Genomic DNA, 20,285 nt, shown 5'->3' with positions numbered 1-20,285 from the left:
GATGTTTACTCGCCAAAAGCTGTTGAAACAATAAATCTCATCTTTCGCGGGAATAAATTAAAAACCCAGCGCTCGTCAAAAATTATATTTTTTCACCAGAAATTTAGCTCGGAACATATACATATTTATATTTGTTTGAATCGTCGATGAAATGACCTTTTCCGGATATTTTTTCCTTCGGGGTCAACCGAAACCTCAGATTACAAAATCACGCCGAACCCACATGTTGCAAAAAAATCTCTTCAAAACCCTGACTTCGAAGCGATATAACACTTCAGCGTTAATAGCTACCACACATCGGCAGGCGGTAAATCTATTCCTTAACAATCCAGCTTTATCGTGTTAAAATTTCAGCGAAATCGAACAAAACCAGAATTAATTAGAATTTTTTTGTGACCTCACTTCCCAGACTTGTCCTAACAAAGGAAGCAACGGTCGCCCATAGTAACCGAAAAACACCAACATAACAAAGCCGACGTTTCGGCCAAAAAACTCCACAATTATCGCCTGAGAGTTTAAACTTGAATGGGAACATCTTTTTCGAACCTTTTTCAACTGATTTAGACGAAAGACTGGCCTCGGCAGGCTACAAAAACGACAAAGAGAAAAAACAGAACAAGACAGCAGAACAAACCGATAATATTTCATCGCGTGGCTTTCGACACGAAAACGAAAATACAGCTTACTTCTGGATAAATTCAGCCTTAGAAGCCAGCAACCGGTCCCAAATTACTTTCTGTATCCTTACAAATGTCCTGATTTCCATCTCCGAAAGATTTTGCCCCAATTTTGAGCAAATAAACATTTCGCCGGCAGCGACCGCCATTACGGTGGCTTGCATACTAAATTAGCTAACTTAACAAAATTCTCCCGAGGGGGGGGATACGACAAATTTGGTGAGAATCAAAAGTAACGCCAATTTTCTGTCACGTTTTCAATCTGTGGTCAATGGAGTGACCAAAATCGATACATCGGTCGGGATAGGGTTTTTTTATGACTTGTGTGACTACTTTGCTAGCCCTTTACTCGTGGAAAACACCAATTAAATTTAATCATGACTTTTAAGAAAGAAAGCTGTTGTTAATAGTGTTGTTATTGTGTCGTTGATATCGTTCATACCCATACATATCCCGAAGAAAGTTCTAGATTAAGACCATTAAGTCATCGGAGATTTGTCAACGGCTACCACTGATGGTGCAATAATACAGTTTGTGTTGATCAAGTGCTGTGATGTCTACAGTAAGAAAAGAATCATCAATGACTGCTTTGGAATGTGCACTGCGTTCCGACGGTAGTGCTAAGCGAACAGTTAAATTTTAAAAGCGCGGTTATAAGATCTAACAGATCTTCTTGTTTGTATTTTTTTTGTCGGTGACCAGACGCAGACCTCCGCTCGGCCAAACTTTGAGTCACGCAACGTGTGATGTTTTTCCGCCAGAAGCTGTTAAAACATAAACACACGAACAATTTTACGGATATTGTTTTCTTTTTTGTGGGTAAAATATATTTTCTTTTCGCTTTATCAAAGCGTTGGATTTAAAGGGAATAATAAATACGCTGAAAAAAGGTATTACGTCAGCCATGGAATGCGCTGACGTTGCAGCTTTCACTTTCGCTACGTGACAAATAAGATCGTGTTTACTTTGCAAGTTTATTTCGGCAGAAGCGACGGTGATTAATTTATTTGTAATTTTGCGAGTATTTCTTGCGGTTTTAGGCAAATGAAGTAAATCCTTTGACTGTTTCATCGCAGCGAGTTCATAGATCGGAAAGAAAATTAAATGTTTGGAAGCCAAGCAAAGAACGTGTCAGAACGTGCAAAGATTACGTCATTGATAGGGAAATAACCACCGTACTAAAGATAGCCGTAGATAACGCAATTCTTGAATTATGTGACTCGTATGACTTCTTTGCTAACCCTTAACTCAAGGGAAAAAAACAATTAAATTTAATCGTGACTTTAAAGAAAGAAAGCGGTTTGTAATAGTGTTCGTATCTTCATGCCCATACATATCCCGAAGAAACTTCCAGATTAAGACTATTACGTCATCGGAGATGTCACAACGGCTACGACTGATGGTGCGATAATAGAGTTTATGTTGATCAAGTGCTGTGATGTCTACAGTAATCAATGAATCATCAAAGATTGCTTTGGAATATGCACTGCGTTGCGACTGTAGTACTAAGAAAACAGTTAAATTTTAAAAGCGCGGTTATAAGATCTAACAGATCTTCTTGTTTTTTTTAACCGGAGATGGTCCAGAGATAGCTCATGAGCTTGCAAGGGGCAAGCTAGTTTTTGTAATTGCCTCTTCCGCGCCCTTTGCTAGGAAAAACTAACTGTGCTTATTGGAGCTGACTCGCCTCCAGTCTTTCTCTTGTTTCGCGAAGCCGGTGCGGAGGTGCGTCTGATCACGAGAGCCCGAGCGACAAATAGAATGTAGAAGGCGCGCGCATAAGCTTTTGAGGTTTTGCACGGAAGCCATGTTGCATGGTATGAATAATGAAAATGTTTTGTATCAGAAAGAACATTTTTTTGCCCACAGGAAAAATGATCTACTAACTGTTCCTGCCATGCAACATGGCTACCTCTATTTTTTTTTACCTCTATTTTTAGTGCTAAGCTTCTCGGGAAAATGACGTAGGAAGGATATTGCAAACACTGCGCTACAAACTGGGAGAAAGATGAACAATGATAAAGCGAAAGGTTCCATCTTCACTTGTATACAATGAATGAGTTGCCAGTAATCGGATACCCGTGTTTGCGGGAAGAACTCTGGGATCGTCAGGGGGCAAACATTGCTAGTCGCTACAAGGAAATGTATGGCGAAAAGTTGTTTCGAGGTCCAAGAAAACGATTTTTGAGAGAGATCAACGCTTTTTCGCCGTCGTTTTTATCGCAAATGGATTTGGGCAATGTTGATATGTGGAATATGTAAGTTTTTCTTCGAATAACCGTGAAATATGTGGCAAAATCTACCGATAAACTCCGTTGCTTGCGTGAGGTTTATTGTGAAATTTACATCGCGTAATGGTCTGAAAATATTACAAAATTATTTAGGTATAAATCGAAAGGAAATAACCCAGTAAAGCCTTTTAAGTTGTGTACAGGCTACTTTTGGCCATTTGAAAGCTCAGTCGTACAAATAGTACTGGAAATAAGCCCGGTGGCGATCATTGTACTGTCTGGGGTTGATTTAATGACAAATGAGTCCGCGCGACTCATGCTGTGTGGCTACTGTGTTGCTCAAAGCCTTTGTTTTGCTTTTACAAGCACGTATTTCAGTGATTTTCCTTTTCTATAACAGATCAAGGGTAGCTCCTTGAGTATATCTCTGAGTATTTGTAGTTGAAAGTGCCATTTGTGCGCGATTATGCTTTCCAAAGTTTGGTATTGACGTTTGAGTGGAATTGCCCGACACAAAGGGTAGTAGTTCCTTCTGCAATTTTCGATTTCTGTTTTAGAGCTTCTTTTCTGTCTTAATATTTAACTTCTCGGAGGGTCTTTTCTACCATTTGCTCCGGGTAGCCTCTCGTGATCAGGCGTGTATTGAAATTTTAAATATTCTCTTCAATGTATTTCACAATAAACCTCACGCAAGCAAAAGGGAGTTTATCGGTAAATTTTATCCCTTATTTCACGGTTATTCAAACAAAAACTTACATTTGCCATGTATCAACATTGCCAAAATCCATTTGCGATAAAATAACGGCGAAAAAGCGTTGATCTCTCCCCAAAACCATGTTTTTGGGCGTCGAAACAACTTTTCGCCATACATTTCCTTCTAGCGACTTGCAATGTTTGCCCCCTGACGATCCCAGAGTTCTTTCCGCAAACACGGGTATCCGATTACTGGCAACTCTTTCATTCTCTCATCACATTCAGCAAGGAAAGAATTTTTCGATTTACGGTCACGCGCGAGCGCCAGAATTAGATTTATTGATTGACTCATTGATTGATTCATCGATTGATTGATTGATCTCTCCATGTCCTCCTGATCAAAGTCAATTTTGTCATTTCCGGTCGTAACCGGATTAACCGGAAATGACTTCAACATTAAAATGAGGCTTCAGTTTTATCAACATGGTGGTCGGGTTGAAAGGAGTTCTTTCGTTGATCGTGTTAATAGTCATTTTATTGTCATCATGGCTTGTTGCTGTATTGCTAGAATATTACACGGGGCACGGCAGGCCACTCAAGCCTCACAGAAATACAAATCTAGCTCCATTTCCAAGCGACAAGATGGAAAACATTCTCTGGTTCGTGCAGGTGAGAACGTAGCAGTTTGCATCATGTGACGGAAAGTGTTTCCGGACGACCGGTCTTTTCGTTTACAACGTTTTCGTACAGAACTTTCGGATGCTCACGTTGTTTTAGATAGAATGGCTTCTCTTATGCATTTCAAGTAATATAAGTCGAGGTCGATGACTCTTACAAAGTATGCAAACGTGAATTGAAAATTTTACACGTGGCTACTTGGTTTGGGTCCCGGTTCAGGTACTGCACTTAGCTACTATGTGCCATCGACGATCTTCCCTAGCTGTACACGTTTAACTCGTTTTTTGATATTGATAGTTTACGTTTTAAAGCAAGCTAGACTCAATAATATGATTTTGTGGTTTCTTTGTGGGTTGATATGCAGTTAGAAACCACCTTACCGGGAGCTAAAGCTTAAATAAGAATCCTGTCTGCTGCACTTTTAATGTTTACATTTTCTCTAAACAGCAGGTGGTATAACACTTTGTGTCAAAATTTTACACCCTGGGGAATTGTTTGACTAAATTGAAGGATCCTGTTACATATCTTTTCGCAACAGATATCTGATATTCACATCAGCAAATACCGTGATCGTCAAAGAGCTAGGGATCTCAAGCAGTTCTGTAATGAGAATATAGACGTAATCAGGCCTGTTGCCGTGCTAGCTACAGGTAAGCTTGCATTTAGAATTTGTGTGTTTTTCTAACAGGGAACAGTGATGGATTTTCCCTGGAGTTAAAAATCCAACTGACATTCTGTTTTCATTTAATTTTGTTTGACGCATTACTGAACTTTGATCCTTGTTTTTGTAAAGTAACATAATTTGCCAGTTTCTTGACTTACATAACATATGTAAGGTACTAGTATGTACATCTAGTGCACACATGTGCGTAACCTGGTGACTTATTTCCATGAAGTTCCATATCTTTGTTATGTCTGTAACTGAAATTAAAAATAGAGTTATTGTTAGTATTGTAAGTATCCAGATTTGTATTGTAAGTAGTTAATTTTTTCTTTTGCTGTAACAAATTAATTATTAAATAGATGAATGATGAAAAAAAGGAACAGCAAATAGTGGCAGTTGCTAGTAGTGAATCATGCAAATAGTCATGAGCTGTAGCACATAGTTATGGTTAGCCTGAATAAGTTGACCACAGCTAGCTTAAATGGCTCTAAATATAGGTGCTCCAGATAACCACAAAATGATATACAGTTAACCCAAGTACTGATAATGCTGACTTGACAGTGTTTAGCTCTCTGTCAATAATGTTAAGACAAGTTGAAGTGGTGTAGGCTTCATAGTGTGTTGATCAGTAATAATTAATAGTGAAACGGTGAAATGGAGTGTCGTTATTTTTACCAGGCGACTTGACAGATGCAAAGGATGTGTATCGACTTGGCTCTAAGCAGTACAAAGAAGAATGGGAGGAATATTACAATGTGCTAAAAGAAACAAAAGTTGAAGACAAGACTAAATGGTTAGACTTGAGAGGAAATCATGGTAAGGGAATTTAGAACTTATATGGTTGGAATAATACAAGCATCTTTGAATAAATTTAGAAATCAGTTTCATGGTAAAGTAACTGTTTCACTGGATGTCTGGAAAACCCGAGTAGCGAATAGTGAATATTCGCGAATAGCTAATAGCGAATAGTCCCAAATAGTGCGAATAGTCTTGAATAGTGCGAATAGTGGCGAAACAGTTGCAAAAAGTGGCAAATGGTGACAAATGGTTGTCAATATATAGTCACTGCTTTAGATCTAATATCCTGCGTTAATTAATTATCCAAATAAGCAACAGAATTTCAGTGAATTTATTATCTTTTCTTCTCCAGACTCAGGCTAGGGCTGTCCATCACCGACATTAAGAAAATAGAAAACACAAGGATGACCTAATAAAGACGTATTTATGCTTTGGCAGCGGGTAAAACAGAAGAAATTACATGTACGTTTAGAAACACCTTTTATCCTGATAAGCGTCTGTGCTTTTTAATGGAAAAATCCCATCCTACGTGGCTGCGAGGTTGACTGCGAGATACTGGGTACCCTATTTGCTATGATTTGCCACTATTTGCCACTATTCAAGACTGTTCGCCACTATTCGCACTATTCGAGACTATTTACACTATTCGTACTATTTGCTATTCGCTATTCGGGACTATTCACTGTTCACTATTCGCGACTATTAGCTATTTGCTATTCGGGTTTTCCAGACACCCTGTTTTACTTCATTGTCGTTGAGTACATGTATATTACGTTTTTGATATAAAGTAAATGATTTTTACTGCTCAAGTTTTTTAAATGTTACCGGTAAGTAATAGTTTCCTCCATGCAGTCTGCTACATAATTTAATGATTGGAAGTCAAGTTAATTTTTGAAATTAGTGATGTTGTCCAGTTTTGTTTAATGCCAGTAGTTACTTTTTTCTACCTCTTTATCTCTCGATAGATGCATTTAGTGTTCCCTCGCTTACAAGTGATGAGAACTTCTTCAAGTGAGTATGGGGTGTCTGGAAAACCCGAATAGCGAATAACGAATAGTCGCAAATGGCAAACAGTGAATAGTCCAAATAGCGAATAGCGAATAGTACGAATAGTGTGAATAGTCTCAAATAGTGCAAATAGTGGTGAACAGTCTCGAATAGTGGTGAATAGTGGCAAATAGTGGCAAATCGTAGCAAATAGGGTACCCAGTATCTGGCAGTCAACCTCACTGCAACGTGGGATGGGATTTTCCTGCTAAAAAGCACAGACGCTTATCAGGATAAAAGGTGTTTCTAAATGTAATTTCTTCTGTTTTAACCACTGCAAAAGCGTAAATATGTCTTTATTAGGTTATCCTTATCCTTAATGTCAGTGATGGACAACCCTAGCCTGAGTCCGGAGAAGAAAAGATAATAATTTCACTGAAATTCTGTTGCTTATTTGGATAATTAATTAATGCAGGATATTAGATCTAAAGCGGTGGCTATATTATTCGTTATTATTATTTGTCACTATTTGCCACTTTTTGTGACTGTTTGCCACTACTCGCACTATTCAAGATTATTCGCACTATTTGGAACTATTTGCTATTCGCTATTCGCGACTATTTGCTATTCGCTATTCAGGTTTTCCAGACACCCAGTGAGTATGGGCAAATGCACGTAGTATTAACACATGGATTAATTATCATCTTTGGAAACAAGGAAAGGGCAAGTTGAAATGATACTGAAAAATCAGCAAAGAAAAGTCAGATAGAAAATAAGTAGCTCCTTTGGACAGAGTCTTACTGTGCCAATTTGAAAACAGCTCTGTGAATGTTGGCTCCTGATTGGGCAGAAATATTCCTTTGTTTTATTCTGCCCAGGCGGTAGAGAGCAGGTTCACATCACATTCAGGAGCCAACATCAGCAGAGCTGTTTGGAACTGGCAGTGTAAGACTCCATCTGCAGCGGCTCCTCTCTTTCTCTCCAGCTTTCTTTTTGCTTTTTTCCCCTGAAACCTTTAAAATGGTTTTAACATGTATAACCTTTTGTTACTAACATCCACTTTACTTGAATTATTTCAGAGATTACTCATCCAGTGGTCTGGATGCAAGGAGAGGTTCCATGCCATACCAGTACATATACAGCACCAAGTTTGGTTCCTACGCTTTCAACGGTATTGATTTGAATCCTAATCCTGGACCGCGGAGACCGTTTAATTTCTTTGGACACGTGGATCAGGTAAGGAAGAGTACTTTTTATTGAAGAAATCAAAAAATTATTAACTTAGTTTAATTGTTAAAGGGCCTATCCCATGATAGCAATTTACATTGTACATTTTTAAACTTAATTGATTTAATGTTTGAGCTGTGCATAAATTACTTTAAACTTTGGTTTTATTGTTGGGTTTTAAGAATGGGGTCTAAAAACAAACATTGCACTAAAAATTTTAACCCGTAGCTAGTAAAGGTAGTATTCACTAGTGACAGAATCTTGAATCAGAGTTGGAGTTGAAGAATGCTTATGACCTAGTGAAAATTGAGGATCGGAGTTTTAAGTAGAGTCAGTCATAAGCTCGATGGGATCGAAGTTGGATGAATCAGTGAAAACTAGATTATCTGAGTCCTAAGCAAAAGTGGAAGAACCAACCTGGAATTGCAATGCCCAGAATCAAGTAATGTGATTGGTTTATTCTTCTCTTTCTTCCGATGCTGACAATATAGATCATAAGTGCCAGAGTCATTGGTGGAATCAGCATTCTACTTTGAACTCCATTGGTTTGATTTTCACAAGATCATACACTCTGCACCTCCAATTACAACTCTGACTTAAAGTCTCCTTTGCTCTAGTAAAAACCAGCCTTAAGATGAGAGACAACAAACTTAATTCAAATCTGACCCTGAATTATGCACAGCAGACTATTGAGCTGACTTGTCCTTATGTGATCTTCTCCATAAGAACAAAGTAAAGTATTGTTTGTGTCAACTCAACCAGGGACAAGACAGACCTATACAGCATTGCTATGCCTTTACTGTGGCTATACACTTGACAGCTTCACTGTTATTTATTGAGGTGACAAATTTTAATTTTTACCTTCCTCCAGGATCGTATCAATGAAATGGAGAGACTAGCTGATACCAGCAAATCATTTAACATGACAATTTGGTTTGGACACCACCCTTTTTCAGTCACAACAACACCTTATGTTAGAAAGATTTTAAGGTGAGTTACAACACAGCAAATGAGAGGTGCAGTGGCCTCATGCGGTTAGTGTGCTCATCTCTGATGGAACAGTCTGGGTTCAAGCCCTGGCCAGGGACATTGTGTTGTGTTCTTGGGCATGACACTTTACTCTCACAGTGCCCCTCTCCACCCAGGTGTATAAATGGGTACCGGTGAACTTAATGCTGGGGGTAACCCTGCGATGGACTAGCATCCCATCCAGGGCAGAGTACAAATACTCCTAGTTGCTTCATGCCATAGAAACCAGGGCAAGTTCCATACTGATGGGCCAGTTGGCTTGTATGCAGACTTTACCTTATAAGACAGCACATCATTCACCTACACCCCGATGTACACCTAAACACGCTCTTTGGGCTCGTCACGCAGTCTTGAGGAAGATTGTTTGATGAGCCCAAAGAGTGTCTGTGTAGGGGGCTACCTACACCGATGTACTCTGAAAACCACATGTGGCATAGGCTCCCTGTTTAAAATATCTTCATTATTGTTATTATCTTGTCTGTCACTCATTGGTTTGAGTCAGTCACAACTAAACTTATTGAAAAAAAACCAACAAGTCTGGAGGCTATAGCTAAGCAGTTTTTGAGAGTTTGGATCCTGATCAACCCCAACTACATCATTATACATGTTTATTTTAGGACTGGAGCTGTTTACCTGTGTGGTCATCTTCACACACTGGCAGAAGTCGTCCCCAAAATGCATGCTGTTCATGTTGATGGCCACTTGGAACTGGAGCTAGGGGACTGGCTTGACACAAGGAAGTAAGAAAAGCTGGGGAGAGGGGTAGGGAAATTTGTAGGCCAATGAGTAAGCCATTAAGATTGTTAAATCTTGTCGCTGGCCTGGTAGGAGGCTCTTGCAATGACTTTGTACTGATACCCATCCTCTTCTCCTCCTGTTCAACTAAACATCATGACTTTTGAGTTTTCTAGAGGCAGGAGGCAGATATCTGTTATTCTATGTATACATGTGATTCTATGGACACAAGTACAGTTGACTCCCAACAGCTCAAACCTTAAAGGGAAATCAAGAAAGGCACTCAGGAGTTCAAGTTATCGGGAGATGGGAACAAATAATCGGAGAGAGCGTCGTCCGCATTTGCTTTGGTTTTGTACTACTGCCCTAAGCAATTGGCTTAAAAAAACCCGCGCCACGTTATCAGCCAATCTGAAGTGAAACCAAAACCAAGTGCGACTCGCTCACACACGTTTTCGCTTGAAGCTTTGATTTGTTCACTGGATTGCTCGGCTGTTCCAGGCTCTTGATCAGTGGGGGTGATCGAAAAAGCGTGCGGGCGATGAGCGGGAATAGTGCCCATTGAGTGAGGGCCTGGAACAGGCTACTGGATTGTCTGTGTCCTTTGTGATTGGCCAGGGTGATTACTTTGGTTTTGGTGTCACAACACTCAGTTTAAAACTGCGCCAGTACATGTATGTATACTGGTTTGCTTTACTAGTAACATAACATATTCTCCTTGGTGTGGTTTAGTTACAGGGTGGTAGCAATTGATCATGACATTTTCTCATTTGTGGATGTCCGTCTGAACACATGGCCTGTTGTGCTCATCACCAACCCTAAAGATGCGCATTATATCATGCCGCCATATGAACCTTTAGGAAGAATGAGAAAATCCTCTCACATAAGGTACGTCTCAACTATATGGGCTATATACATGTATATGTAGGTATGCGCGGCTTCAAAGGGCATGCTTTTTTTAGCTGTTATGGTCATAGATAGGGTATCGATTTTGGCCATTTTGGTCTCAAATACCTGGAGGGCATGGGTTTTGCACTCTACTCTTGAGTCGGGTACTTTTTCAACGCAATTTTGTATCCCGCGTGATGAAAACCTATCACATAACCAGGGTATTAGGGTTATATTTTTTGCACGTACGTTTATTGAAGAAGGTACTTTTTCATCGTTATCGATAAGACCATCAACAAAAGCCCGTCACAATGCCTTTAACATCGGTCTGAACTAAGCAACTAATTATAAGACAGGTCTGTGAAGAGGATTTAGATAAAGTTTTGATCGACTAGTTGATTTATACTAAAACAATGAGATTATTCTCTCTCGATTTCTATGCGTGGTAGTTGACTCGAGCTCATAATCTCATTGTTAAATATAAAACAGCAAAATAGCTTGGCAGCCTGAGTTTTGTCCTCAGGTGAGGCCATCAGGAAAGGCAGCATTGCAAGGCGAGAATGAGAGCATGGAAGCGAGAAATAGAGCTGGAAGAAAAATAAAACAATGTATATAACCATATCTCATTGTTGTTTCAGATTTCTGGCTTTCTCTCCTGTCCCTATCGAGTCTGTCGTTGTTGAAATCGATGGTAAACCTCTCAACTCACAGGCTACTCGCGCTCAAGGCGCACTGTTTGTATGTCGGTGGAATCCTGCCGAGTTTTCTTCAGGAATTCATTCAATCACTGTAAAGGTTCAGGTAAGGAATTAGTTATTAGTCGCAAGAGGTACACTGCTTGGGTGCGAGTCTTGCGAGACCGTCATACCGCGTCACGACGAACTAGCTCTAAAACCGGGACTGTTACCGTAAATCCTTGAATTAAACCCCGTGGCGCTTATTTCAAATTTTGGAGAAAATGGAGGTTGCTTATTCGAGGGGGGCGCTTAATCGAGGTGGGGGCGCTTATTTAATTTTTCCCAAATCGTGGCCTGACATGATAATGTTTTTTTCAATACATCATCTGCGCGTAAACAACAACATAAGCTGTTTATCGACATAAAAAGCTGATCCTTAAGTTTAAATCGCGGCGCCGTTAGTACTTAACGTGTTCAACGTGTTCACTTAACGTGTTCATAAACTGAAACAATGTGCAAATCTAATACCACACGACGAAAACTATACATTCTTTGTTGGCTCAGTACTCGTCCACAAAATGGGCGAAGGTGAGGGGGCGCTTATTTCAAATTTTGGCCGATAGGAGGGCGTTTATTCGAGGGGGCACTCATTCGAGGGGGCACTTATTCGAGGGGGCACTTATTCGAGGGGGGGGCGCTAATTTGAGGATTTGCGGTATATACGCCCCGTCCACACTACGCCGAAGAAATTTGAAATCAGCGTTTTCATTCTGAAAACGCATCAAATGTTTTCCGTCCACACTACGCTGGAGAAATTTGAAAACACAACAACCACCGGTCATTTTAGATTTGTGTTTGAGGAAAACTCGGGCAGGGAAGTCACGTGATCATCCTGACAATATGGTTTTCGAAAAACTCCGTTTTCAAAATGTTTTCCGTCCACATTAAGACGCAAAACCGGCGTTTTCAAATTCCTCCGGTTTGAAGAACGTTTTCGAAAAGCTCCGTTTTCGTTACGGATTAGTGTAGACGGTAGGCCTATCCGGAGAAATAAAGCTGCGTTTTCAAACTTCCCGGCGTAGTGTGTGACTATGTATATCTGATGTGATTTTCATCATTTTATGATAAATAAAGAAAAATAAAGCTATGAAATAACTACCTCTTACTAACCTCGTCTTCTCGGTCCGTAACTTACAGTACGGACCGAGCTTTTTCCTTGCGATTTATGGCCCAGGCGCGAAGCAGTGCCATAAGTCGAAGAGGGAAAAAAATCGCTCCATAACTTACAATGTGGACCGAGACGGATCTAGTAAGATATTTATTATATCTCTATACATGTGTTTGACAGATTTGGGAACAGCTTCATATATTTTAGCATTGCTACCTATGATCTGTCTAGTGAAGAAATGATTTATTTTGGCAAAATGCTTTATTGCACAGGATTCTGCTGGTCGAGCTTCACAGCGGACTCAGCTGTTCTCCTTGGACGGATCTCGGCCGACACTGGATCTAATTCCAGCCTTTCTTTTGTTAACTGACTTCTTCACTCTGGTGAGTACTATGGCCTTATTGACTGACTGAGAGGGCTGGATGGAATATAGATAGGACGAGGTATCGGCTACGGAAGCGGATGATTCGTCAAACTGTAGAGCTATGAACATGCCGGTGTGCAGACGCAAAGACCGAGCAGGAAATTGCCACAAGTTCCAGTGAAGCGATTAATAATGGTAACACCAAAGCAGTCGAGAGACTAGTGGATCTTTGTAGCTAGAAGTGAAAAGACATTTTACTCCCCACGCCCTCCAGATGAGATACTAGTCTCCTTTACACATCTGCATAGAGAAAACAACAAAAGAACAGTTGCTCATGCAAACCCACCCTCAACCATTCGGTCTGTTCGAGGCAAACACTCATTTTCTACATTCTTCCTTGCAGGGCCGTGTTCTCTTTAGTGTATTTTTCGGGATAATCGTGCTTGGATTAGGATTGCTAAGGCACTGTGATCCATCTGCATGCAAAGGTATGAGTGCCAGAGATTACAGCTATATCTATAACAAAATTCTCGATTTTGATTGGTTCTCTGCCCTCCTATTTGTCACGTAATTTTCGTGCGATTGCGCGAATGTCCAATCACAGGCATCTTATGACAACTTTTTTGTAGTTTGATACCTGTAATGGAACACCTACGCTGATCGCACGTCAGTTATGGGCGTTTTACTGGTTTTAAAATTACTCGCCGGGTTACTCCCTGAATTGAACTCCACTCTGTCCAGTTACTAATGCTTATTGTTTCAGTGTGAATGTCAAATTTCTCCTCAGTGACGGATTTCCTCGCATTTCCTATGTCCTGTTGGAAGAGTTTAGCTTATATTAACTTGTTGTGATATTGTTTTGAATGGTTATGCCTTGGGTTTGGCGCCCAAAACCGGGTCCGGTCTTTTAAAGTTGTATACCAGGCTTTTTTCGTACCCACCAGCTTTTCGAGTTGTTGTTTTGCTCAAAGAATGACAAAACATACTGCCTCGTGCTCTCTCGAAAAAAGACTTTTGTTTGTGAGTGGTACAGTAGTTTTGAGCTATTGGCGATTGCATTAAGAAAATTTCTGTTCTTGATGATTCATTTGTCTCCGTCTTTGCCTGCTCACAGGGCAGGCTACCTGTTTTATGGTAGCCATTTTGAATTTTAATATGCGGTCATCTGGTGCCAGGTCTGGGACCGAGAAATCTTCGGAAACCATATTCTCGGTAGACTAGCGGACGCCCCGAGAGTTTTCGAATAATCTCGGCCCTCCCCGTAATTGTTTCGTCTCGAGACCTCGCATCAGATGACCTCGTATTTCAAATTCAAAATGGCTGCCACGAAACAACGGATGCGTTGTCCTGTAATTTGATATGACGTTCCCCTACTGTATGCCTGCTTATAATGTTATGGAGATATATTACAATTTGCGTCGACTGCAATTGGGATCACGGTGATCCTCTGATCGGGTGAGGTTAGTCCTTGAAAAGGATTGTTGCTGCTGACTGACCTTTGGACAACCTGGGTGGAAGTCATCTTCATCTGTAAATAAAGTTCTCTCTGGTGATCAAAACTTTAAATAACAACAATAACAACAACAGTTCTTTGCTGAACTATCGACACCCGAACAATCACACTAGATCAACTGCTGATACCCTTGAGTTCAAAGCTCTTGCAGTTCATTTTGTTAGGAAGTAAGTGGTGTTTTTGTCTCGTCAGGATTTCTGTGCGGTGTTTTAGGGAGATGGTGGAAGCGCCTGGTACTACTGGCTCACGCTGATGATCTCTTCTACCCTTTGTTTTCATTTGGTGTTTATACTGGTATAGGTAGGTGATATGTCTGTCTCCCAATAGACCATTTTCGTATTTTCGGTACTGGACTGGAACTACTATGGGCGACGAAAGTAGTCGAGACACTTTTAGGAAATGACGCTTTTCGATATTTAAGCACTTGTTCTATTTTATTCGCATCTAGCGTTAATTCTTTGATACCCCTGGCCCCCCAATTCAATGCGCTGTGGTCTGTGCAGTCCAAGAAAAAGAAAAATCAACATTGTTTGTGGGGGGAAGGGAGAGGAGAAGTGTGTCCAAGACGCTCGAAAATCGAATTTTACTGCCAAGTGTCTCAACACTTTAGTCGCCCATTGTAGCTTGCAGTGGGGGCTCATGCGGGGAAGATTAATGTCATTTGCCTTTGAAAAGACTCTCCACATTAGCCTCGGTTGCAAGTTAGTTCCAGTCCAATACCGAGAATACCAATATGGTCCAATGTATTTCCTCAGTACGGAGCTCGTGTTTTCTATGCCCATCAGTGTGTTTAGCACGAAGCGTTCATTAACCCGGCTCAATTGTTCATGTTGCGCGCTTAAATTGGTGAAGCAGAGTGGCAAAGAACCCAAAAGAGAGAAAAAAGCCAATGCTTTCACCGATCAACAGACTGTGATTTATGCGCAGTCGCTCTTCAGTCGTCTTTTCTTGCAATGTTCATGGAGACACCGAGGTTATTGGTCGTTTACCTTTTAGCAACATTTCAGGAATTCTTAGAAGAAACTGAAATTCCTCGCGGTTACTGTCCCAACATGAATGGAATGTCCAAACGGCAGTTGACCGTTTTTTTCTTCTTCCTTCTTCAGATTCCAAACTTTATGTCAATTTTCGTCCGTATGCGTGGTTTCTCAGCTCGGTTCAAGGCGTCCCCGTTTATTCGGAAAAAGGAAAACGCCGGTCTTTCCTCAGTACAAAATTGTACCTCATTTAAATAATACCCTTAGACAAACCCGTTTCAGCAACCATTTGAGATCAATCATCTGAGATGTTAATTAATAATTGATTTTTAGTATAAATCTACTAGCGTTCTATCACGAATGCCGTTCTCTGATTGGCTACGCTAGTCACTGTCTATTCTGTGATAACTAGTGAGTAGCGTAGCAGTGTGCCCTTGTTAACAAAATGGCGGCCGCTTCGTGGCGTTTTCGAAGTGTCTGTGAAGAGGATTTGGGTAAAGTTTTGAACGGTCGACTAGTAGATTTTTGCTAAAACAATTAGGTTATTCGCTCTCGATTTCGATTTCGATAGAAATCTCGAGCTCATAATGTGATTGTTTATTATTAAGGCGGTTCGGCATTTCTTTATATTGCGACATTGGCCAATCTGAATACGTTTTTTCCCAGGTCCCTGGGTTGTGGGTGAAATGATGCGCGGCCATCTTGGTGCTCTGTTTGTGCATGGAATGTATTTAAAGCAACACTGGATTCCAGGCTCCCTGACGTATTACTACGGGATCATGCAGGTAAAAGAGAGAAGCCTGATTAGGTTTTTTTCGGTTTTGTTGTGTGTGTGTTTTTTTTTCCTTGCCTTGTTAGAAAAGGATCGTATGGAATCCGATGACAAACCAATTTCTTGTATATGTATTAAGTAATTGTGTGACTAATGTGACTAGCGTAACCAGCGTAAAGTGACGTGCGGCGAATTTTACTGGTGTTATTTTATGCTGTTGAATCTGCAGCTAGTTCTGTTCAACTTGCCCTTGACGCTGTACCTCGCTTATTTTGTGGAACTGAACAATCGTCCACCTGTCAGTAAAGCTGCTCCCGAGACTCCTCCTCAGCCCCTCCTCGGTCGTTTGCTGAGCTTCCCGAGGAAAAGCCTGGAACATTTTGTGTTTGTGATGATGATACTATGGCAAGCTTCATCTTGTTATAATATACGTTACACGTATGGCTTAATGGCGTTTCTGTTGAGTCCCGCCAAGACGTGGTCCCTTGTATTGTCATTGTATTTGTTCTGGAGAGTTCATAGGCCCAAAGTAGGATAACTTATTTATTGACCTGGCGGGCAGGCCAGTGGATAGTTTTAAGGTTTTGTTAAGTGTAAATCTGAGTCTTGGATTCAAACTGAAATTGAAATCTTTGAAACTGAATAGCTGAAATATAAATTTTTTTTGGATTGTTTATTCGAGAATTGAAAGATCAGAGTTTTGAGATAAATGCAGTATTTTATCCTGAATTATTTGAGGCCGTCCAAGTAGTTTTGGGAAAAGCAAATCCTGGATTGCCCGACGTGTGCTCAAGATGGTGCAGTAGTCTTACCCTTTCCCGAATGCACTTGTCCTCCCGCACTAGAATTAACATCGCAAAATGGCTTGAGTTAACGGAATACTGTAAGGAACTAACCTCGTGAAGTTAGTTAACGGATTCCACTGAGTTGTAGAACATTAAACCCTTAGTTCCTTTCTATGACCAGGTTCTAGATTCTCGTTATCTCATCATCCTCAATTTATATGTACAATATAGAGAGAAATTAAATTTTGATCATTCTTGTATTAAAAGGGATAGTTTTATTAAGATTATTTATAAAAGATATCTGCGTAAATTATTACAATTATATTATTATACATTTATCAAAGGCATAACTCTGCAATTATGAAAACTGCTGCATGAATCTATCACGGACTGGGCCGGGTTGTTCAAAGCCCGATTAAGCTAGCCCAGGATAAGCGAGAATTTTGATTTCAGTTTTGGAACTTTTCAGTGAGGTTGTCTGTTTATATTGTTTGCCCATCAATTTTGAGTTTGAGTAATCTAAAACTACACAAAACACAAGCAGTGAAAAAACATTTTTATTCGAGAAAAATTAATACCTCGGCTAACTTAGTGTTATGCGGCTTTCGAACAACCCGGTCCTGGGGTTTTTAAACTATTTAAAAATAGTTTTATAGTAAATTTAGTTTAAGTACTTTTTTTAATTTCCAAATTACGTTTCTAGGGTAGCATTATTGTGTGCGAGACTACCTTTGGAATTTTCTCATAATTCAGGTCGACCATTGTATATTCAAACAATTTAAATTATTATACTTTTAGCCATAGTTATTAACAGGCTATGTTCATAACAATTCATATTAAGTTTGTGTTTCTTTGTCGATCTAATGACTTTATTTGTGTCTTCATATACAAATTGCAAACTGTTAGGAGGAGATTTCAGGTAAATTTGGACACCTTCAGTTGCTACTTTGGCCTATCTATAGATGATGTAAGTTTGCGTGGATGGATGCGTGGATACGCGCGCGGGTGTATCCGTGTGCGCCTACATTTACACATGTTGATGCATCCAGTCTTAACGTATTTAATTTATTGTTAATGGGTCTGTCTGTGGGCCTCATTTATATTCATAAACAAATGGCAAAGTTGAACTGAAGAGTTTCATAGGCAAATTTACACGACTTTACTTAGTCACGGTTCTGACTTCTGTAAATGATATATGTTCGCCTGGATACAAGGGCGCGTGGGTGTGTGTGTGCGCGTGTGCGTGCGTGCATTTTTGCAGATACATCGGGCCAGGAATTATTTCTCAACTTATTTTGTGTACTGGAATTGGTATGTTACTTTTTCAACTTATTTTACTTACTGGAAGGGGTATGTTACTTCAAATAAATGACACAAAACAGTCTGAAGGAGTGATTTATTTTCTGGAGTTTTGTTTGGGAACTTAGACTTTGATACTGCTGACAGCACTAGTTCCATATTGTTTCAGAGACAAACGTGGCAGAAATAGAGTACAGAATTTTGTTAAGTTGCAACATGCTTGGGCTTGGCCTTGGCATGGAAAGGTTTGAAAATATTTAAACTGTATTGAATAGATCTGAGAACGTTACATAACCCATTCAAGAGTGTATTTCAGCGGATGGACATTGTAGTGTCTGTAGTTCCCTATAAAACCACGGCGTGAAACACTGTAACATTTGAGAGATAGAAAACATGTACCGTGTTTCTATCGAGTTATAGAAACATCAGTGGAAGTTTGGGAGAACGGGAAACTCTGTGGGAAGACGAGCCGCAGGCGAGTGTTTCCACAGCTTTTTCGAGTTCTCCCAAACTTTCACGAGTGTTTCTATTAAAGAATTAGATTATGAGCTCGAGATTTCTATCGCGCGATAGAAATCGAGAGTGAATAATCTAATTGTTTTAGTATAAATCTTCTAGTCGTTCAAAACTTAATCTAAATCCTCTTCACAGACCCTTTGAAAACGCCAAGAAGCGGCTGTAATTTGTTAACAAGGTCACAGTGCTACGCTACTCACTATCTATCACAGAATAGATAGTGAGTAGCGTAGCCAATCAGCGAACGATATTCATAATAGAACGCTAGCAAATTTATACTAAAACCCGATAGAAACCCTGAGAACATGTTTTCTATTTCTTTTAGAAAACAAATGTACGAAAAAAATGAAAACAACTTGTTAACTTTGATTATCAAAATGTAAATTCTCTTTACTCGCGCCATCATTTCGTCAACAGCTCATGGTAGTTCTGTGTTATAGAAACACGATTTTTAACCAATAAGCGCGCGTATTTTCTTAGGACTGTTTTCTAAAGCAAACTGGTACGCAGATTACGAAGCCGCAAACTGCCTAGAGCGTGACTCTTGTTAAGCGCTCCCGTTGAGCAGGCTCGTCCCAGGTCTCTCCCGCAGCTTTAGCCTCTCGTCATGTTTTAGTTGCCTGCACGCTTACAGTATGAAATAAAATAATTTGGAACTCTTGATGAACAACAGCACATTACACTTAAGACATCAGGTTTACGCTATATCATTTTCTTTCTGCCGCCGTCGCTGATGGTCGGTTGCGTTCGTTACAATAACGCGAGGGAAAAATAACCAGTTGGCCACAGTTGCCAGGTTCAAATGGAATATACTTTGTTTCTTGCCTGGTTTTACTCCGCCTTCTGATTGCAAATGGCCAGGTGCGAGTGCTTTGAATTCGGCTTACCGCGACAGATATTTTTGCCGCTCTAATGGAGTTAAAGTAAGTAGTTGTCTTTGTTTCCTTCCAGATAATTATTAGCATTTTAAGTTGAAAATATTTAACAAGCGAAAGAAAATCGCATTTTGAACTCACGAACTACTCGACATCGACTGAACCGGCTTTTCTTGACTGAAAATTATTAAAATACTATTATATATATATGTTATTTGCCTGCCGGGAGCTCCACATGGGAAAAACTGTACCAGAGGTCTTGGGTACGCAATACTGACCAACTAAGGCCGGCAAATAACGTGTTAATTTTTTTCTCTACGATATTGCTTTGAAAGCAGCCTTTGAATTGACTTTTAATTAAATTCGTTCAGTTCAAATCTGCCGTACGTGTGTGTTTGGCATTTTGGGCGCAAAAAGTGATTAAAAAGGCTTTAATAGCTTTTTTTTTTTGCTTACAACATTTTCCGTTGTTTTATGGTGTAAAGTTGCCAAAATTGGAAATTTCGGAGCGGTCCGTACTCAGGATCCGCATGGGAAAATCCGGACAACTGAAGCGCTCGCGATTACATGCGATTAGCCAATCAGATTCAAGGATTTAGGATTGCGGACCGCTGAGAAGCTGGAGAAAAAAAAAAGATAAAAGCTAATATCTCACAACAGCCTTTATCTTCTCAGTCCGCGACATTGATTTTCGGAAACCCTATCGTTAAACGTAAAATAATCTAGATTTTG

General features: G+C 40.0%; 1 protein-coding gene across 1 annotated transcript; it reads left to right on the top strand.

The window, feature by feature from the left end:
- Positions 1-1,159: 1,159 nt before the first annotated feature.
- On the top strand, positions 1,160-19,723 carry LOC145484406 (transmembrane protein 62-like). Its single transcript, XM_081463024.1, has 14 exons — positions 1,160-4,270; positions 4,818-4,929; positions 5,622-5,759; positions 6,707-6,752; positions 7,808-7,964; positions 8,827-8,945; positions 9,602-9,724; positions 10,452-10,607; positions 11,246-11,408; positions 12,725-12,835; positions 13,220-13,304; positions 14,522-14,629; positions 15,973-16,091; positions 16,308-19,723. Exons 1-14 carry the CDS (start codon positions 4,085-4,087, stop codon positions 16,614-16,616), a joined length of 1,932 nt encoding a protein of 643 aa, XP_081319150.1. The 5' UTR covers positions 1,160-4,084; the 3' UTR covers positions 16,617-19,723.
- The last annotated feature ends 562 nt before the right edge of the window (positions 19,724-20,285 follow it).

Source organism: Orbicella franksi, chromosome 4 (genome assembly GCF_964199315.1).
Source record: "Orbicella franksi chromosome 4, jaOrbFran1.1, whole genome shotgun sequence".
NCBI lineage: Eukaryota > Metazoa > Cnidaria > Anthozoa > Scleractinia > Merulinidae > Orbicella > Orbicella franksi.
The sequence above is the reverse complement of the archived record's forward strand: the minus strand, read 5'-3'. Positions and strand labels throughout refer to the sequence as shown.

Coding starts and splice junctions, on each gene's coding strand:
- LOC145484406 (XM_081463024.1), top strand. CDS start 4,085: ATGGTGGTCGGGTTGAAAGGAGTTCTTTCGTTGATCGTGTTAATAGTC. Junction 7,965..8,826: donor TCTTTGGACACGTGGATCAG/GTAAGGAAGAGT, acceptor ACCTTCCTCCAG/GATCGTATCAATGAAATGGA. Junction 13,305..14,521: donor TGATCCATCTGCATGCAAAG/GTATGAGTGCCA, acceptor TTGTCTCGTCAG/GATTTCTGTGCGGTGTTTTA.